At 41.9% G+C, this 19000-nt stretch overlaps 2 protein-coding genes across 4 annotated transcripts in view; both read left to right on the top strand.

Annotated features, from left to right (window-relative positions):
- ralgps2 (Ral GEF with PH domain and SH3 binding motif 2) overlaps window positions 1-5948 on the top strand; it is a 75874-nt gene extending 69926 nt beyond the window's left edge. For both annotated transcript variants that reach the window (XM_080878396.1, XM_080878395.1), the window contains 3 exons: window positions 342-447; window positions 1658-1749; window positions 1834-5948. In XM_080878396.1, the coding sequence (XP_080734522.1) occupies window positions 342-447; window positions 1658-1749; window positions 1834-1863 (228 nt within the window). In that variant the 3' untranslated portion in view covers window positions 1864-5948. The remainder of the gene's footprint in view (window positions 1-341; window positions 448-1657; window positions 1750-1833) is intronic.
- Window positions 5949-7029: 1081 nt separating this feature from the next.
- fam20b (FAM20B glycosaminoglycan xylosylkinase) overlaps window positions 7030-19000 on the top strand; it is a 46627-nt gene continuing 34656 nt past the window's right edge. The window contains exons 1-5 of one of the 2 annotated variants that reach the window (XM_080877323.1): window positions 7030-7223; window positions 8269-8619; window positions 12440-12687; window positions 12785-12871; window positions 12987-13096. In XM_080877323.1, the coding sequence (XP_080733449.1) occupies window positions 8491-8619; window positions 12440-12687; window positions 12785-12871; window positions 12987-13096 (574 nt within the window). In that variant the 5' untranslated portion in view covers window positions 7030-7223; window positions 8269-8490. Of the gene's footprint in view, window positions 7224-8268; window positions 8696-12439; window positions 12688-12784; window positions 12872-12986; window positions 13097-19000 lie in introns of those variants that run through there. The other variant, XM_080877324.1, reaches the window with a different exon arrangement.

Here is a 19000-nt window from a genome sequence, read left to right as displayed (position 1 = left end):
GTATAGCATCAGTTGGTTGAGAGCATTCACTGAAACTTTACAGAAGTTCAAAAGAGGCAGAGAAGCAGAAGGAAATGCAGGGAGTGTGAGTTTGAGTGTGCAAGGAAGTTTTTTTGGACCGTGGTGCAGCGGGGGTACAGACGGACAGATGGTAGCACTCATTGAATAATGAGGCCAGTGACATCACTCGCAGTCCTGTGTGTCACTCAGGCTAATGAGAACCTTGTGGAGTGCAAATGCAATGCTGGGAGTTCACACACATACACACAATGCTTGTGTTAATAATTCTTCCGCGTGTAAACAGAGAAGGTTGATTATGTTTTGGCTTTGCTTCTTACCAGTTCAAGTCCACGTCCAGCAAGATCGTGTGTGTGGTCGGTCTGATGGCTATGATGGCTGACGATCCTGAGCACCCTGACGTCTTCTTGCTGACCGACTCTGAGCATGGTGAGACTTGAACACGTGAGAGGGAGAAAGCAAAGAGGAAATGATTAATACAAGGAACAGTCCGTGTGTGAAAAGGATGCATTAAAATTGTAAAGTGGGTCAGGAGGTTTAAATTGAAGCTGAAGCTTGTCAGTTATTATTTTTGGCATCTCTTCATGCTCACCATACAGAAGGCGAAAAACCAGACCAAAATTTGTTAAGCTGTTTGTTTTTGTCAATTTTATTGTCGTTTTCATGAGGGGCCTAGTTCTTCTTTCTGAGTCTTTATCTGTTATTCTTGCTCACTTTCATGCAGTGAATGACTATAAATTTAACTTGAAGGAATCTAAATAATCAGATAACACTCATACAGTAATGACAGTTGCTTAACCATATTGAATACAAGATGTCCTGCCAACATATCCAAAGCTAAGATAAGAAATGTCATAATCTCATTGTGAAATTCAGGTGGTAACAATTTTTCTTTTCTTCAGTCATTTTGATCAAAATTTTGCACCAATGCACGCAAACATGTGGGTGGTGTCCACAATGTTGCTGAACAGCGAGGCTCTCTGTGAGCTAAAGGGGACAATTCATTTACACAGGCATTCACCTCGCAGTCCTCATTTTCTTTCTTCCAAACTACATCCGTCCAGCTTGTTGACTGAGCTGCATCTGTTAAGCTTTCAGCGTGTTTTGTAGTTTGGAAGAAAATAGTCCCACATGAAAAGTTGCATGCACTAAACACTTGAAAGTGCTTACAGAAAGGTTTGTACATTTCTGAGAGTGCACTTACCTGCAGAGTTTTTTAGATGTATCTTTTGTGCATGTAAGTCAAGTGCCATCCAGCTTCATTATATTCAAGAGAAGGAAGTAATTTTCCAAAGCCATTATGCAAAATCGAGCAGTTGACATCCAAATTATCCAGATTAGTACATATCTCTAAAGGGTGGAGGAAAAATGTTTATTATTTGTTTTTGCTATAACCTGTCACTTTAAGCCCTGCAGATTAGTCATACTTGACATCCTTAATGTTCATACACAGGTGTTAATTATGTGCATTTACACACACAAATCATCTGACTTTGTCATAGATTTTTTCACATGACTTTGCTTTGAATTTATCGGGCAGACCAAAGTCAAGTGAGGCTTTTAGTCATCTTTCCAGCTTGTTGAGAGAGCAGGTGGTTACAAGACCTGGCACCTCACTCTGTTTGTTTCCATTTCCTAGGTAACACCTACAAGTACCAGGCAGGGAACAGAATGAATGCTTTGCTCTGGTACAAACATCTGAGTGCTGCCTGTCAGAGCAATAGGCAACAGGTATGAAGACACGAATATGCACACACAGACATTCATGAGGCTGATTAACAGGTGCATTTTGTAAAATCTGACTTTTTTTCACAGGTGCCAGCCAATCTGATGTCATTTGAGTGACTTTTAGAAGTGCGGCTGAGCAAAGGAGAGAGGGATGAGGAGACAGACGAGGATGATGGGGAAGGAGTGCTGACTCAGTAATGGGAGCTTTCACTGCCATCAACCCTGACCACCGATTCTCCGATTCTTTGCCCTGGCCTCACTGCAGCCTCACCTGCCACCACTGCCTTAACCAGAGTACCCTGTGTGTGTGTGTGTTTGTATTTGACAGTGAATGCGAATCCGTGTGGATGAAAATGACTGTTTTGGATTTATTAACTACTGAACAAGGACCTGCACCACTGCTCATGTCTCCCGTTTGCTTTTGGTGTCTTCTGTTCAGCACCTTCACTGGAGCCATTTGACTTCTCCTTGCTGACAGACTGACAGGTTTTGTTTTGGTTTTTTTTGTTGTTGTTGTTGTCTTTTGGGGGGAGGACAGACCCCCCCCCCCCCCCCCCCCCCCACCTCCTTTTCACTGGGTGAACTATCCACCCCCCATGCTTGAAAGCAAGTTTTCCATCTTTTTATTCAGGTGGATACGCGATCACACAAACAAACACACTTTGTCAGACTAACTCACCGGACTTTAGACTTATTTTTACTTACTTGTTTCACACTTTAAATTGTTGGTCACTTCAATCACTTGCATTGTGGCTCGAAGTCACATGGTTATTTATATTTACCATGTGCACACATACACACACAAACAAACATATTTGATTGCATCGTTGCAAACGTAAGGGCTCTTATTCGCAATCAATTCCAGCAGAAACAATTCCTACACTTCCTGAATGTGTCTAGTTTTTATTACTGTTCAGTATGCGGTGGTATAACTGCGCTGAGTGGGAGGTTCACTTTAATCAGAGGAGTCTTGTCTGTTTTCCACAGAGGTACGATAATCCCAGAATCTAAGCTAAGACGCGTTCACGGTCGGGTAGATGAGAGTTGCTCTTTTTCCTCCAGTGCTGTCTGCTCGCTGCCACCTGACATCCGCCCAGAAAGGCGATGGTTTGTCCACCAGACACAAGCATACACAAAAACACTAAAGACTCGAAACTGTGAAAGAGTCAAAGAAAGAGAGCAACAGAAACTTGTGATACATGATTTTATCTCCTCTGGTTTAGAGTAGACACTCAAAGCTACCTGGAGCCATACAGAGTCTATTTTAAATCTTTGTTTATTATGTTTTGTTCTTTTCTGTGTTTTTTTGTTTTTGTTTTTGTTTTTTTCCTTCTTTTGGGCTGGACAGTGCAGTTCACAGTATTACCATGTAGTAGATGATTGCACAGCAACATTTTGTTTCTGTTACATTTGAATGTCTTTTTTTGCATTTATTTTGAATATTTTTTTAAGTACATGTGAATTTTAGTTTTTCTATTTTTGACCCTCATCTTCGTATCCAAGCCCAGCTTCAGAATTTTTGGAAATGGCATAAGCACCGAGGTTATAAGTAGTACAAAGCGACATTGCAACCACGTTTTTCTACTGCTTTATAAAATGAAAGACAGAGCTGCAGTGCAATTACGTGCAGCTACTGGTATGTTTCAGTTGGGAAAAACCGGGGATTTACATTTTCCGCTGTACATCCCGTATATGTCAGTATGCCACAGGCTGACTTTTGCGGTTTTTGCAAAAACATGAGTGATGGTGGTGTACACAACAGTGAGGTGCTTTTTTGCTCAGTAATAGTCAAACATCAAATTTTTCCTTTTTAATAGCTGTTTACACTGTATGTTTACACAATCCTATGCCCAGTTTCACAATCCCTTCACTGCACATACTCTATTTAATAGGAAGCCTACCGTTGTCCCATCTATTAGTGGGGCGTGTTAAACTCAGAGAAGGTTTCGGGCTGTTGATAAAGGATAATGGGGTGGACACGTTCCATACTAACGGCTTTCTAATGGGTTTTTCTTCTTCTCCAGGCTTGTGTCAGGTTCATTGAGTTTCAGTTGTTTTTGTTAAAGGAGACGTTGTAGCGGATAAACCTGTGGAAGAATGAATGAGGGAGCCAAAAACAGGCCTGTGTAATGTGACGGTGACTTAAAGTATGTGTGCGCATATGTGTGCCTGTGCATACGTCTCTATTTTTATAATAACATTGTAATTCAAGCCAGATTAGGCAATCCCTTGAGGCTGCCATCACTGCTGAGCAGTGGGGTTAACCAGCTACCTAATCGTGTGTGGCTAACTTCCAGTTCATGCAATGGCTCCATACTGAGTTGTGCTGTGCCGAAATTCTGAAGAAAAGGTGACTCACAAGGAGAGAGGAAGTGGAACTCATCTGTGTCCGCTGTTGCTGGAGCTACGCGCTGAGGAGAGACTTTGTGAAGCAACAAAATCCCAGAGTGACTTACTGTGGAGGCTAACTGATGTTTGAGTACTGCTGGTTGGCCAAAGGGACAAAAAGAGGTCTGTGAATGAAATGGATGAAATGTGAGACACAGGATGGGTGGCTGAGAGACGATTTACCTGTGTTTGTAGAAAGATGCTGGTTACTCTGTCTTAACTGACATATTCAGACAGTATGTCATTTGCAGTGCGTCAAATAAGTTTGTGCAACTATGGAAGAATTAAAGCTGTGGTCTGTGCAAAAGGAGAAAATGCATAGATGTTAAACAAAGCTCGTCTTGATGGTCAGCGACCCCATCAAATGTTTCCTTTCTTTGTATTAGCTTTATCTGATGTTAGATGAGAACGGTGGAAGAAAAAGACAAATGTTACTGTGGACATCGGAATAGAGAATGTTTTTGTTTTGTTTTGTTTTGTTAATTAATCTGGGTACAATAATCTCTTTGAGAGCAACCCAAATTATGTCAGGCATTTTTTTTCTTATGTGTGGTTTTCCTCACTGTAATCTGAGTTTACATGTTTTTTGGTTGTTGTTTTTTTTTTTTTTTTTTTTTTCCCTCTTTTCAGCATATGGTCAAAGTAATGGAAACAGGTGTTTAATTTAGAGTTGGATTTCAAGATCAACCACTACTACTTCTGTTTTTGGAGAGTGTAATATAGCCACTCTCCCTTTAAGATAATCTTTTTTTGGTTTTTATGAAGAAATTTGATGCCACGCTTGAACATTTTTGTGTCTGCATTACGAGCTTGTGTTGTTTCCTTAAAACTGACCATACTGTCTGCACATGCACAACTTGCCCTGCATTAACTGTTCCGGGCAAAGCTCATTCTAGATCTGTCTTTTTAATGGTCTCGTTGTCGAGATGGAGGGTTCGATGGGAGGATGTTTATTCTTTCGGTTGGCTGGAGAAGTGTATTCAATGTGAACCGGTGCCTCACGTGCACCAGCCAGGCATTCATTCAGCATTTACCGAGGATGGAAACGACGGCAGCCTGCATTTTAAGTCGTCAAAGCTGATGGGGGTGATGTATAAATTACCTTCACCCTTTACCTAGCTCTGTGTGTGTCTCGTCTCTGCCTGCATCGTGTCTGTGGCCAGTGCTATGACCTCTCTGAGTGATGTGCTGCCTAGTGACTGAGTAACAATAAACACTTTTTGGTTTGTTTTTTTTTAAACTTCACATCAATTTTATGCTCGTCGTTCTGTTGAAGGTTGTGTGTGACTGTGAAATGAAGCACAGATTTGTGCAGGTGAATGTGAGTCTTGGTCGTATTACATGTCACAGTGCTATTTGACAATTCCACCCACTCCTCCCTTCTCCTTTTTAAAAAAATAAAGTAAAAAAAATCTGGGACTGGTGATGAGCACAATGTCTAGTAGTATGGCTTCTTCGTAGTAGTGATGCCAACATATATTTTTTAAAGCAATCTAGATTTTTAAGTCTAACAAAATATCGAAAAACAAAATCAGAGCACTCCAGTTACTCTGTGTTGGTTATTTTTTATTCTTATTACACTTTCTTAATCATCGTTAGGTTACAGTCAGATCCACTACACTATAGATGTTGGCTTTGCATTACTAATAACGCACTGAGGTGTTAGTCATACATAAAGTATTAACTATTTTGTTTGTACTTTTAACAGTTAAAGGTGTTTTGTCTGTTGGGTACAGTTTAAATGTTTGGGGAGGGGGGGTTGTTTTGTTTTTTTACTTCTCAGGCCTCCTAATTATTCCAATAAAATGATTTAAAATAATCTCTTTTTTTATGTGGTCTGTCTTCCAAGAAAAGAAAAAACAACTTTCATAATAAAAATAAAGTTTTTGCTCAAACAATAAGAATGTGGAGGTGTTGCGTCATACGTTTACAGGTACTGGGGGCTAAATGCGTCCGTTAGTCAGCTGTCTTTAAAGGTCAAAAAGTCTGCAACACTTGTGGCATGAAGAGCAACTTTTATTGCTTGTGCAACACATTTGTCTGTGGTCTTCATCCAGGATGTTGCCGTTGAGTTTTGGCTCCTTGAGAGTTTCGCCTCTCCCCCTTGCACCTTGCAAGCAGGCTGAAGTTGTGCCAAAAGGCTTGACTCAGCTACTTTCATGAAGTGTTATATTTGTTTTCCATTATTGCTTGTGATTTTAGGTATCTGAATACCTGCGACCGTTTGTACGTCTTCCTGTTTATCACACATGCAAGAGATATAGAGAAATGTTGCCGTCAGTAACACGAGGGAGGTATTTTCCAAGATGGAAAATGAGAATGAGAGCGAGTCAAACAAAAGCACCTGCTCAAGGGGGGGGAGAGGTGACCAGGAGTCACTAAACCTATGAGCTTTTAATGGCTGTATAACAGATATTTTTCTTCAGATTTTCATCAAAGCAAAGGCAGGCTGTTGTCAGTACCCTGCCAAATCTATTTTCCTCATCAGTTTCTAATTGAAATACGGACCCCAAACTGTTCTCAAAATCTTAACTCGGTCCCCTGACAAATGCCCCCTATAGCTTTTAAGAATGGTGTCAATCTATAATAACATTAGTTCACATCTCCAAAAAAAAAGGTTTGGGGACTTTCTTTTAGTGGTTCCCAAACCTTTTGTGTGATCTCCCACTTCAGAAGTCAGCAAAAGGTCGTGTTCCACTCATAGGTTTGATCCCACACAAATCTTTATCCGTTATTAATAATATACAAGGAGCCAATCTGCATTTTACTTATGCATATGCAACACCCATGCACACACACGGTGTTTCAGTTTCTGGGGGCGGGCCCTACAGGGCAACACTGCCGCCTGGTGGCTACCTGGCTGTCATGCAGACGGAGGAAGTGTTTCGGAAGTGGACACGGCAGGGCACAGAAGGAATCGAAGAAAAGGGCGGAGGAAAGGGAGCTTCCGAGGGGGGTTAAAAAAAAAAAAGAGAAATCACCGCGACTTCTAGCACCTAGCCAATTTACTAACACCAACTTTCGTTTTGAAAGACTGAAAGGACAGCTGTGTGATACGTAATCTACAGTGAACGGCGTATGAGCATAAGGTAAGTCTGCTCGGTCTGTGCCCAGTAAACACAACAGACGACGTACTGTGTGCTACTAGCGGGCTGCTTTAGCTAACACGCACAGCAAGGTGTACAGCGGTTTGCTAAACGACTAGCTGTGTTGTCACGGATGTGAACGAGCCCGTGGTGACCTGGCAGAAATGAATAACGGGGGCAGTCTCCGGTAGAAAAGTGCCTTTCTGGTATTTTAGGTGTTTTTTATGCGGGCAGTGCTCGCCAGCCGTTTCCTCGGTGGCTGCATGAAAGAGCAATTGTATGGGAGACGCCGATGCCTGCGTGGCCAAACCCGTGTCGATAGAGCTTATTAGCCGGTGTTTTTAATGTAGCTCGTTCGTGGCCGGTTTGTTGTCATTATGTCACAGCCTGGTAACATTAACTTCGGCTCGGCAGCCACAACGAGAGCAACAGAGGCAGGTAAGTGACGGGCAGGTGAACGTGGCAGCTGGATAATTTAACTGCTGTGATCCGTAACGCCTCGTTTGTGTGTAGCTGAAGATAAAGGTTTAGGATTAGATGAACATCACTGTGGTTCAGGAAACTCTTCTCTGCGTTAAAGGCAGAGCCACTTTAATGTGTCAACCACCAGCAGCAGCAGGAGTGGACCCCCTCTGCACCACAGCAGGACGACATGTCCATCATTTCTTAAGTGAGAAAAGGCAGGTTCAATAACAACAACACCCCGCCACCACCCTATCCCCTCATCCTCGTGCAGGAGAGGAAGGGATGTGAACCACCTTGTTGTAAACGTTGGTCCCTCACCTTTAATAAAGCCCAGCTGGCAACAGCAGCTACAGTAAGTAAGCTTTGCTGCTGGCACAAAGCTTACTTTTGAATGTACGCACACATTTCCACAGACCAGACTCTGCCATCGTGATGTAGTTGCACATTCTGGACAGGTTTCAACTGTGCTGCAGTACTGGGTCATCCTCTGCCCTGGGGGGAACCGAGCCAGAGAGGCAGCGAATCAATCAGTTTTCTCTTCACATATTATTGACAGTACATCTTTCATCTCTCCCTCTCCTAGTTCTCCTGCTGTCTCCCTGCTGGTGACTGCCTGTTTGCTTAGACTGCAGCTCCAGGGAAAAGGCAGAAAAGCTCCCGTCCTTCAGACAAGTTGGTCTTACAGTGCAGGCAGGCAGGAAGGTGACTGAGCTGCAGGGGCCATGCATCAAGGGTGAGGGGTGTTCGCTGTGGGGGAGACGCACAACTACAGGCAAGGAGGAGGTCAGGGCCAGTCAGTGTGGAAATGAAGCTCAAACAGCGCATGGTGGTGCTGTGTGCCGTGCTCCTCCTGCTGGGCCTGGCCAAGATCTTCCTGCTGGATGGAGGTGAAGGAACTGCAGCTAGCCGGCGGGACCTCAGAGCGTTTCGCAAGGTCAGGATGCAAGTGGGCTGTTTCATGTTAAAGTTGCGATCAGAAGTTTCCACTCACCATAGACATGAATGCTATGGTAATTTACATTTTTTTAATATTACTACTTTCTTGGAGCGGTTGTTTTTACAGGATGGAGTGATTGTTTACCATACGTCTTTAATGACTTTAAAAAGGAACTGGATGCTCAAATCCACACACAAGTTCGAAAGCATACATACAGTGGGGCAAAAAAGTATTTAGTCAGCCACCGATTGTGCAAGTTCCCCCACCTAAAATGATGACAGAGGTCAGTAATTTGCACCAGAGGTACACTTCAACTGTGAGAGACAGAATGTGAAAAAAAAAATCCATGAATCCACATGGTAGGATTTGTAAAGAATTTATTCGTAAATCAGGGTGGAAAATAAGTATTTGGTCAATAACAAAAATACAACTCAATACTTTGTAACATAACCTTTGTTGGCAATAACAGAGGTCAAACGTTTACTATAGGTCTTTACCAGGTTTGCACACACAGTAGCTGGTATTTTGGCCCATTCCTCCATGCAGATCTTCTCGAGAGCAGTGATGTTTTGGGGCTGTCGCCGAGCAACACGGACTTTCAACTCCCGCCACAGATTTTCTATGGGGTTGAGGTCTGGAGACTGGCTAGGCCACTCCAGGACTTTCAAATGCTTCTTACGGAGCCACTCCTTTGTTGCCCGGGCGGTGTGTTTTGGATCATTGTCATGTTGGAAGACCCAGCCTCGTTTCATCTTTAAAGTTCTCACTGATGGAAGGAGGTTTTGACTCAAAATCTCACCATACATGGCCCCATTCATTCTGTCCTTAACACGGATCAGTCGTCCTGTCCCCTTGGCAGAAAAACAGCCCCATAGCATGATGTTTCCACCCCCATGCTTCACAGTAGGTATGGTGTTCTTGGGATGCAACTCAGTATTCTTCTTCCTCCAAACACGACGAGTTGAGTTTATACCAAAAAGTTCTACTTTGGTTTCATCTGACCACATGACATTCTCCCAATCCTCTGCTGTATCATCCATGTGCTCTCTGGCAAACTTCAGACGGGCCTGGACATGCACTGGCTTCAGCAGCGGAACACGTCTGGCACTGCGGGATTTGATTCCCTGCCGTTGTAGTGTGTTACTGATGGTGACCTTTGTTACTTTGGTCCCAGCTCTCTGCAGGTCATTCACCAGGTCCCCCCGTGTGGTTCTGGGATCTTTGCTCACCGTTCTCATGATCATTTTGACCCCACGGGATGAGATCTTGCGTGGAGCCCCAGATCGAGGGAGATTATCAGTGGTCTTGTATGTCTTCCATTTTCTGATGATTGCTCCCACAGTTGATTTTTTTCACACCAAGCTGCTTGCCTATTGTAGATTCACTCTTCCCAGTCTGGTGCAGGTCTACAATACTTTTCCTGGTGTCCTTCGAAAGCTCTTTGGTCTTGGCCATGGAGGAGTTTGGAGTCTGACTGTTTGAGGCTGTGGACAGGTGTCTTTTATACAGATGATGAGTTCAAACAGGTGCCATTCATACAGGTAACGAGTGGGGGACAGAAAAGCTTCTTACAGAAGATGTTACAGGTCTGTGAGAGCCAGAGATTTTCCTTGTTTGAGGTGACCAAATACTTATTTTCCACCCTGATTTACGAATAAATTCTTTACAAATCCTACCATGTGAATTCATGGATTTTTTTTTCACATTCTGTCTCTCACAGTTGAAGTGTACCTCTGGTGCAAATTACTGACCTCTGTCATCATTTTAAGTGGGGGGACTTGCACAATCGGTGGCTGACTAAATACTTTTTTGCCCCACTGTACAGGCTGAAATGTGTATATACATTCACTTAAATAATTAATTAGCTGGTTCTACGGTGTCTTTTAACTTGACAAGGCCAAGGCCTATAGACTGGTAGTTTCTCTTTGCCATCATAAAAAGGATTTTTTTGACAGCACTCATTGAATTGACTAATAGTCAGAACTAGGGATGGGTACCGGTGTCTGGTGCCATCATGGCACCGGTTCTGACATAAACGGTAGTAACCAGACCGAAAAGCAGCGCACATTTCGGTGCTTTATTTCGGTGCTTTTTTTTTTCCTGAGCTGTGATACACTTTAGATTCTAGCCAATCATTTTACGTTTCCGAGGATAGTAGGCGGGTCCAGGTACGTACGTTCTTTTAGAGCAGAGCTACAGATTAAAAATGCCCAAGACGAAGCGGTCAAAAGTATGGCTGTACTTCACAGCAAAATATGCAAACTCAGCAGCCTGCAACAAGTGCTTTAAGCTGATACTGTGATACTGTCAAAGGAGGTAACACCTCAAATCTGATGAAACACCTGGCGACGCATAGCGTTTTTTTTAAAAGCCGAGAAATGCGCCGTATTTGATAGCTTGCTGCGAGACCTCACACCGTGCACATCTACTGCGGGTGGGTTGCCTGTTATCGGACCTGGAGCAACATCTCCCAAAAACCCGAAGAATAGAGTCCTGGCCCCTAGCCCTGCTAGTGTAGCAGAAATGATGACGGATGATGGCAGCAGCAGCCGTTCTTCTCTGCGTGAGTAGCTTAATGTTGTTCGTGTGTAATTTACGTTGAGTAGGCTAACCACGTTATTACATTAATGCACGTAAGGTGAACTAGCAAACATCATCATAGCTACATGCGGCTGTCCTCTTGTTTGATGGCAGATACTCCCTTCACCCTGGCCAAAAAGGCTAAAATGACCAAAGAAAAAGTTGGAAAACAGTTAAACATGAGAGGTTTTTGGACAAAGTTTGTGTTTTTTCCATTGTTTAAGCACTGCTTCCAGCCAAGAGTGATACCATATATGCCCCGTAGCTGCAGAAAAGGCTAACATTGTTATCTTTTTACAAAAAAACAGCTGAGCATGGGAGGGTTTTGGACCAATTTTGTGTTCTCCATTCTTTAAGCACCGGTTTGAGCACCGTTTAAGCACCGGCACCGTTTCAAAAGTACCGGTTTGGCACCGGTATCGGATAAAACCTAAACGATACCCATCCCTAGTCAGAACACTGGAAAAGTCTGAGGAACTCAGAAGAAGAATTGAGGATTTGTGAAGTTGGGAAGGTCTTCTGGAGATTCCATGATCATCAACTGCAGGTGGATGTGCAACTAGAGGTTATTCAGGTGTATTACCACTTTGCCATCATCTGAAAGAAGACCCGAACTGTCACCTTCGCACGAAAGGAAATCGGTGAGGATGTTCAACAACAACCCAGGAAGCCTGCCATGAACTGGAAACTTCCGGAACACACTTCTGGAATGGCCTTCACAAAATCCCTACCTCATCCCTGTTGAAAATTTGTGGACGGGTCCAACCTGATAAAATGAAAACTCTACCAAGAAGAGTTAGCTTAAATCTTTTTGATGGTTACTAAAAGCCTCTGGTTGACGTGCAAGTTTCTAAGGGACATTTAACGAAATATTAGCCAAGGTGTATGTATATATTTGAGTATATATATGTCTGTCTGTATACTTTTAATCCTATTTGGATTAGAGAAATTCCGAAATAAACAATTCTGGAAAAAGAACAGCTCAAAGAAATCATTAAAAGACTTAAATAATTGTGTCACTCATGCCCATGATGAGTGGATGGGAACTTTTGACTTTTACATTAAAAAATGTGCTTTCATTGGGATCACTAACTGGATGCACAGTCATAGCCAACAGTGTTATAAAGCATTTAAAATATGCTGGTCTTGTTTAAGTATTAATAAACTAAGTTTCATTATTTAAAATCTTATCTTATGTTATCTCATGCAATGTGTTATTATTACTCATCCCTCAAAGATGGAAGCTGGTCTTTCACTGTCTCGGGGCGCTCGCCTTACCAACACCCTCCAGTCTTCATGGGAGATAGCAAGCCAATGGGTGGGCCCCAGAGAGGTGTACCCCGAAGAGACTCCAGAGCTGGCTGCTGTGCTTACTTCCCTGAGCTCTGCCAGGATAGAGCGGGCAGATGTGGGCTATAAGGGCACACAGCTCAAAGCCTTGCTGGTGCTAGACGGAGGACAGAAAGTGGTCTTCAAACCCAAGAGGTCAGGCTTAATTAAAAAAAAATTCTGTCACAGATTGATTTATTCTTCTTACTTTTGTTTTATTATTTATTTTATTTTTATTTCCACCCTCGCTCAGGTACAACAGAGACTATGTGGTCGAAGGAGAGCCATACGCAGGCTATGACAGACACAATGCGGAGGTAGCTGCTTTTCACCTGGACAGGTTTGTAATCATGGTTATTTGAGTTCTTTGTCATTTTTTTTTTTTAAACATTCTGTGGTCTGTCGAGAGTGTCATAATCTTCAGTCCTGTTTTGTAATCTTCGTCCTCTATGCAGGATCCTTGGTTTCAGGAGAGCACCTTTGGTGGTTGGCCGATACGTCAATCTGCGAACTGAGATCAAACCTGTGGCCACAGACCAACTTCTCAGCACTTTTCTCATGCAGGGTGAGTATCTGTGACCTACTGTGTCTTCTTTCAGAAAACCGAATCATTGACATAGCAGACAGGAAATGTGGTTGAAGGGTGGACAGCTGAAAGTTTCATATCACAGATGGTCTACTTTTCTGATAAATTATAAAAGCAGTGACATTAAATAAAGAGTGGTGCACTAACTTTTCTACTTCGGAATTTTCCCTACCAATAAAACCTGTAACATGTGTGTGCGTGCGTGCGTGCGTGCGTGTGTGTGTGTGTGTGTGTGTGTGTGTGTCTTCATCTTCTTTAAACAAGACCAGAACCAGAAAAACTGGAACACTGTTTGCTCTATTTCTCCATTGTGTTTTGATGTCATCAAGCTGCCACCTCCTCTCCGTTTGACACGTATACAGTGTACAAGAAGTGACACATTGGACATATAAGGTCTTGATGTAAACGGAGATGATCAGGCCCCATCTTAAAGTAAAGACCGCCCCACGCCAATAGAACACTTCACTCTCTGGCTGCTGGTTTACATGTCGTTCCTAGGGTATTTAAAACTAGAATGGGAGGCAGAGCCTTGAGTTTTTGGGCTATTCTTCTGTAGAAGCAGGTCCCATTTTAGATTTGGGAAACGAGACATCCTCTCTGCGTAAGATTAATCTTATCTTAAGACTTTTCCTTTTGCTAAAGCATAGAGTTAGGGCTGGATCAGGTGACCCTGAATACTCTCCTAGTTACACTGCAATAGGCTTGGCTGCAGGGGGGCTTCCCATGATGCACTGAGTATTTCTTCTTCACTCAACCTCTTTTAACTCTATGTGTTTATGCACCTTTTTTGCATTTAATTATTAGTTATTACTAACCATGAGCCTGGTTCTGCTGGAGGTTTCTTCCTGTTAAAAGGGAATTCTTTCCCACTGTCACCCAGTGCTTGCTTAAAGAGGGTCATCTGAATGTTGGGGTTTTCTCTGTTTTATTTCAAGGTCTTACAATATAAACTAGCGTGAAGTGTTCTAATTTGGCACAATATACAAAGGATTTTATTTATTTTTATCTCAAATTACTGCATTAAAAATGTTACAGAAGGCTCCAGCAGCACAGTAATAATAATATGGACGGCTCTGATTTCACTCTATTCATAAAATGCAGTAAATAAATACCCCACTCATGAATGTTGACTTTCGTAGAATGTATTTAGCCTGATGTTCGTCTTTTTTCCTAACAATGACTTTGAGGGCAGCACTGTTGCCGCCCATCATTCCATCATCAGGCTGGGGTCTTTCTGTGTGGAGTTTTTACATGTTCTCCCCGTGTTTGCGTGGGTTCTCCCTGGGTACTCCATCTTCCTCCCACAGTCCAAAGACATGCAGCTAGTGGGGATAGGTTAATTGATGAATCTAAATTGTGCATAGGTGTGAATGCGGGAGTGAACGTGAGTGCGACTGGTTGTCGGTCTGTGTGTTAGCCCTGCGACAGACAGGCGACCTGTCCAGGGTGTACCCCGCCTCTCGCCCTATGACAGCTGGGATAGGCTCCAGCGCCCCCCGCGACCCTGAAAAGGATAAGCAGAAGCAGATGGATGGATGTCTTTATCGAATGTTCATTTTCTACAACCACAAACAGAAGAACAAGACTTGCATAAACAACCGATTAAAAAAACAAACTCTTCCCTCTTCTGCCCTTACTCATACATCAGTCTTGCGTTCACAGACAGTTTTCAGTATCCTCTTCAGATAAGTCGGTATTTTTGCTAAAATCCATAAATGTCACCGATACATGCCCAGAGATTTCTAGCTTACCTTAAGAACATACATACATTTTTTTCTCATGGCAGGTTTGATTGTATTTTGTTTTGCCCTTTGAATACTTCTTGGTCTATTTGTTTTCTTTTGTAGCATTGCTGTAATTCTTTTTGCATTTAGCAGGCCACCAGTAACTTTTCACTCTTACTATATATATTTTTTTTTCTGAGTATAAACCAAACAGCTAAGATTTTAGATCCAGCAGACGTTTAGAAATGTTTCTTCCTCATTACAACCTGCACATCTTCCCAACATTTTTGGGAGGATGTGCAGATTTTGTGCACCTGGACACAATTACATTTACCGTTAGCGAGTTATTGCGGATCGCTGCATGTGCGGGGCTCGACGGCGCCAACGCGTTAACGAGCTAACCACGCTAACGTGTCGACGCCGTGCAGCCCCACACACGGAGCAATCCGCGATAACTCGCTAACGGAGATTTCCCGCTTTAGTGCGGTTATGGCATTAACGTAATTTTAACGAGATTAACACTGACAGCACTATTTTTTTTTTTTTTTTTTTTATAACGTAAGCTATTTTCCAATCTTACCAATTCTAAATCTTCCCTCCATGTAGCAAACTTATTTATATGAATTTTCCACTGATCATTCAAAATAGAATGATCAGCCATCTGTTAATGTTTATTATTAAGTTTATATTTGATTCTCAGCTCCTAATGCTAGGCTTTTACTTTTTTGGCAATTTGCATTTACTGTTTAAATATCATAAAAGTGGTGTCAGTGAAAATACTGTTGCTGAACAGAATGTGTCAGTACAATGCCATTTTAATTTTCTGTTAAGCTTAATTTGTGTTCCATTCCAACGACTTATGGAAACCCCCCTTTGGCTTTTTGTCAAGGTAATCATACTGATACAAACTTCCAGATCGGTCTACAAAAGAGTCATCCACTGACTCTGTTAGTACTGACAATGACTTCCACTCCTACTTTAAATATTTTCATGGTCTTACTGCTATGTACACACAGTGGTGATCATTCAAGGTCAGTGAACAGCCTGTTTATCTTTATTGGCTGTTACAAGTACAAAATCCGGGTACTTGTCATGCGCTATACAGTACTAGGCTTTCTTGTAATGTTTTTAAAGTGATCTAAACTCTTTGTTGTTGTTTTTTTTCCTTGAATTTCTGAAGACCTATTAGCTTGGTATATCTCAGCATGGTATGCAGTGTGTTCTTAAAATAAAACTAAGGAAACTGGACAAGTGGAGGGGGGGGGGGAGCGACAGGCCTAAAAACCTATATAAAGTAGATGAACAGGATGTAAACGTCAAGAAACTTGATTCATCTAGTGAAACCACATTAGAAATGGTCTCAGTGGAAGGGTGGCTGTCAGGAAGTCATTCTTATGAGGTGGGGAGGGGGGCAACCTACACGTCCAGTACATTACTGTAATGACTTTTTTTTTTTTTTTAAATTCAATTTGGAGGTGGTCAGAAGAGAGGTAAAACAGTACTTCTACTTAAAAACAGTCTTTAAGTAGTCTTTTTCTTGTCTAATGGGGCGTTTGCTTCAGGCTTTGCTGTGTACTTGGTCATACCGAGTGTTGACTTTGAATCTCATTAGAAACTATACAAATTCTGTTTTTGCCTTGTGTACTCTATTTCCATTTGTCTGCACATATTTCAATATAAAATGGGGCATATTTTCAATTTTCCTAAGAAAATGTAAAGAAGTGATGTTGGATCAAGACTTTTTGGACGATATTGTATATACCAATGCTTTTCAGTGGGAACACATGCACTTAAAACAGCATATAGGTATATAAGTGGGTGATCTGAAACTAAATGAGTGAACACGGGTGAAGAGTCAGGCGTATCTTTGGAAGGAAAAAGTTATAGCTTTTTATCAAACCCCCTGTCAGCAGATTTCAGCATGTGGAAATGTGATCTTATCACGTTCTACACAAACAGAGCACACTTGTCAGATAAATGTTGTCGTGAAAAAGCAAAAATGAAAGCTCTCTGTATCGCATCTGTATTTATAAAAATTTGCCATATTCTTGTAAACTAGTGAGAGACTGAAATAGATCCAGCCCACCCTTGCTAATAGTGTTACCCACATTAGCCACAGGCAGGGAGGATAGGAAAAAATGATGACGATGTGTAACCATGATCCTTTTTTGACATAGCTGAGTGATATGTCATGAATGTTTTGGTTTGGGTTTTTTTGTTTGTTTGTTTGTGTGTGTGTGTGTGTGGGGGGGGGGGGTCGATTTTAAACCAGCAGTTTGATAAAGTGACTTTGCTGCTGTAAATGTGGTGAAGATACGAATGATCACTTCTGGGCGGAATTTGTTCAGATAAAATCACAACACAATGCAGAAATGTACTAATTTGACATTTAGCTTTAAGATGACATGTTAGGCTTCACACACATACAGCTTTTTGCACGACTTAATCATGTAGTGGGCTAAATCTGTCAGCTGCAATTGTACCGCAAAAGATTTTAATATAATCTTTTGGCCAGATTGTCCACTGCTAAATGTGGTGTTATTGAATGAATAACTTTCCTTTATTTGACTCATTTGTCCACTTTCTTTTTCATTCTGATTTCAGTTTTTACTCTGTAAATCACTTTTGCTCTCATTCTCACTCACCTTGCGTGTGTGTGTGTGTGTGTGTATATATGTATATATATATATATATATATATATATATATATATATATATATATATATATATATATATATATATATGCCACATAGTCACATGAAATCAGATCAAATTTGTTACTGTCCTTTTCTAATTGGAAGATTAGAACCAGCAGCGATGATCGATAAATTAGACGCAAAGCCAGACACGCCTTAAAAATGTTTAGTAAACTGGGAACTCAACACATTTAAGCCACAAAAATCAGTTTACCTACCTGTGAAAGCAGATGTACGGATGTTACTAATAAATTATCTGCTGCTATTTTCATTTTGAAGGTACATTTTGTTGTCCAGGCATGTTAATGGTATTTCAATAATGAAATTCTACAAATTAATTAAAAAAAAATCAATTAAATAAAAAAACAAAAATCAAACTTCTACATAAAGTATTCAGAGCTTTTGCTCCTCTGGCTGTGTACTCAAGGATGTTCACAGAGTGATCTCATAGCACTCCTTTGTTATATTGACTGCTTTGGGCCTTTGTCCTGTTTTGAAGATAAAGCTTTTCCCCACTCCAAGGTCCAGAGAGCTCTGGAGCAGGTTTTTGATCAAACATGTCTCTATACATTGCTGCATTAATCTTTCCCTCGACCCTGACCGGTCTTTTAAATTTCTGCTGCCAAAAAACACCCCTGCCATCCGCTGCCACCACCACCATGCTTCACTGTAGAGATGGTATTGACCAGGTAAGGAGCGGCGCCTGGTTTCTTCCAGACATGATGCTTAACCAGTGAGCTAAGTCTTTTTCATTAGACTACAGAACTTTGTTTCACATGGTCTATGAGATCTGCAGGTGCCTAAAGGTAAACTTCAAGTTGACGGTTATGTGCCTTTTACTGAGGAATGGTTTCTGTCTGGCCAGTCCATCATATAGGCCGGATTGGTCGAATGTTTCAGAAATTATAGTCCTTTTGGAAGGTTCTCCTTTTTCCTCAAAGCCATCTTGGAGTTCTGATGAATGAATGAATGAGCATCTGGTTCTTGGTCACCTCTCTGATTAAAACCTTCTGCCTTGATTACTTTGGTGGCCAGCTCAAGTGAGAGTTGTGGTGTTTTTTGGATTTCTTCCTTTTATGGATGATGGAGGCCATTGTGCTCACTGGGACCTTTGGTGCTGCAGAGTTTTTTCTTTACCGTCCCCCAGATCTGCGCCTCGATATTATCCTGTCACGGAGGTCTACAGACAATTCCTTGCTCTGACATGCGCTGTCACCTATAAGACCTTATCTAGACAGGTGTGTGACTTTCCAAATGATCTTCACTCAACTGAATTTACCACAGGTGGGCTTGGACGAATTAAGTTATGGAAAAATCTACAAGGTGATCAGTGGAAACCGGCTGCACCTATGCTCAGTTTTAACTGTCATGGCAAAGGCTGTAAATACTTACTGACAAAATGAGGAACAAGTCAACTACTGTAAATACTTTCTGGAGGCACGGTATGTTTTCGCCACGTTTGG

The sequence above is a fragment of the Rhamphochromis sp. 'chilingali' genome, assembly GCF_963969265.1.
Source record: "Rhamphochromis sp. 'chilingali' genome assembly, chromosome: 3".
NCBI classification, from domain to species: domain Eukaryota; kingdom Metazoa; phylum Chordata; class Actinopteri; order Cichliformes; family Cichlidae; genus Rhamphochromis; species Rhamphochromis sp. 'chilingali'.
This window is presented reverse-complemented; position numbering and strand designations above follow the sequence as displayed.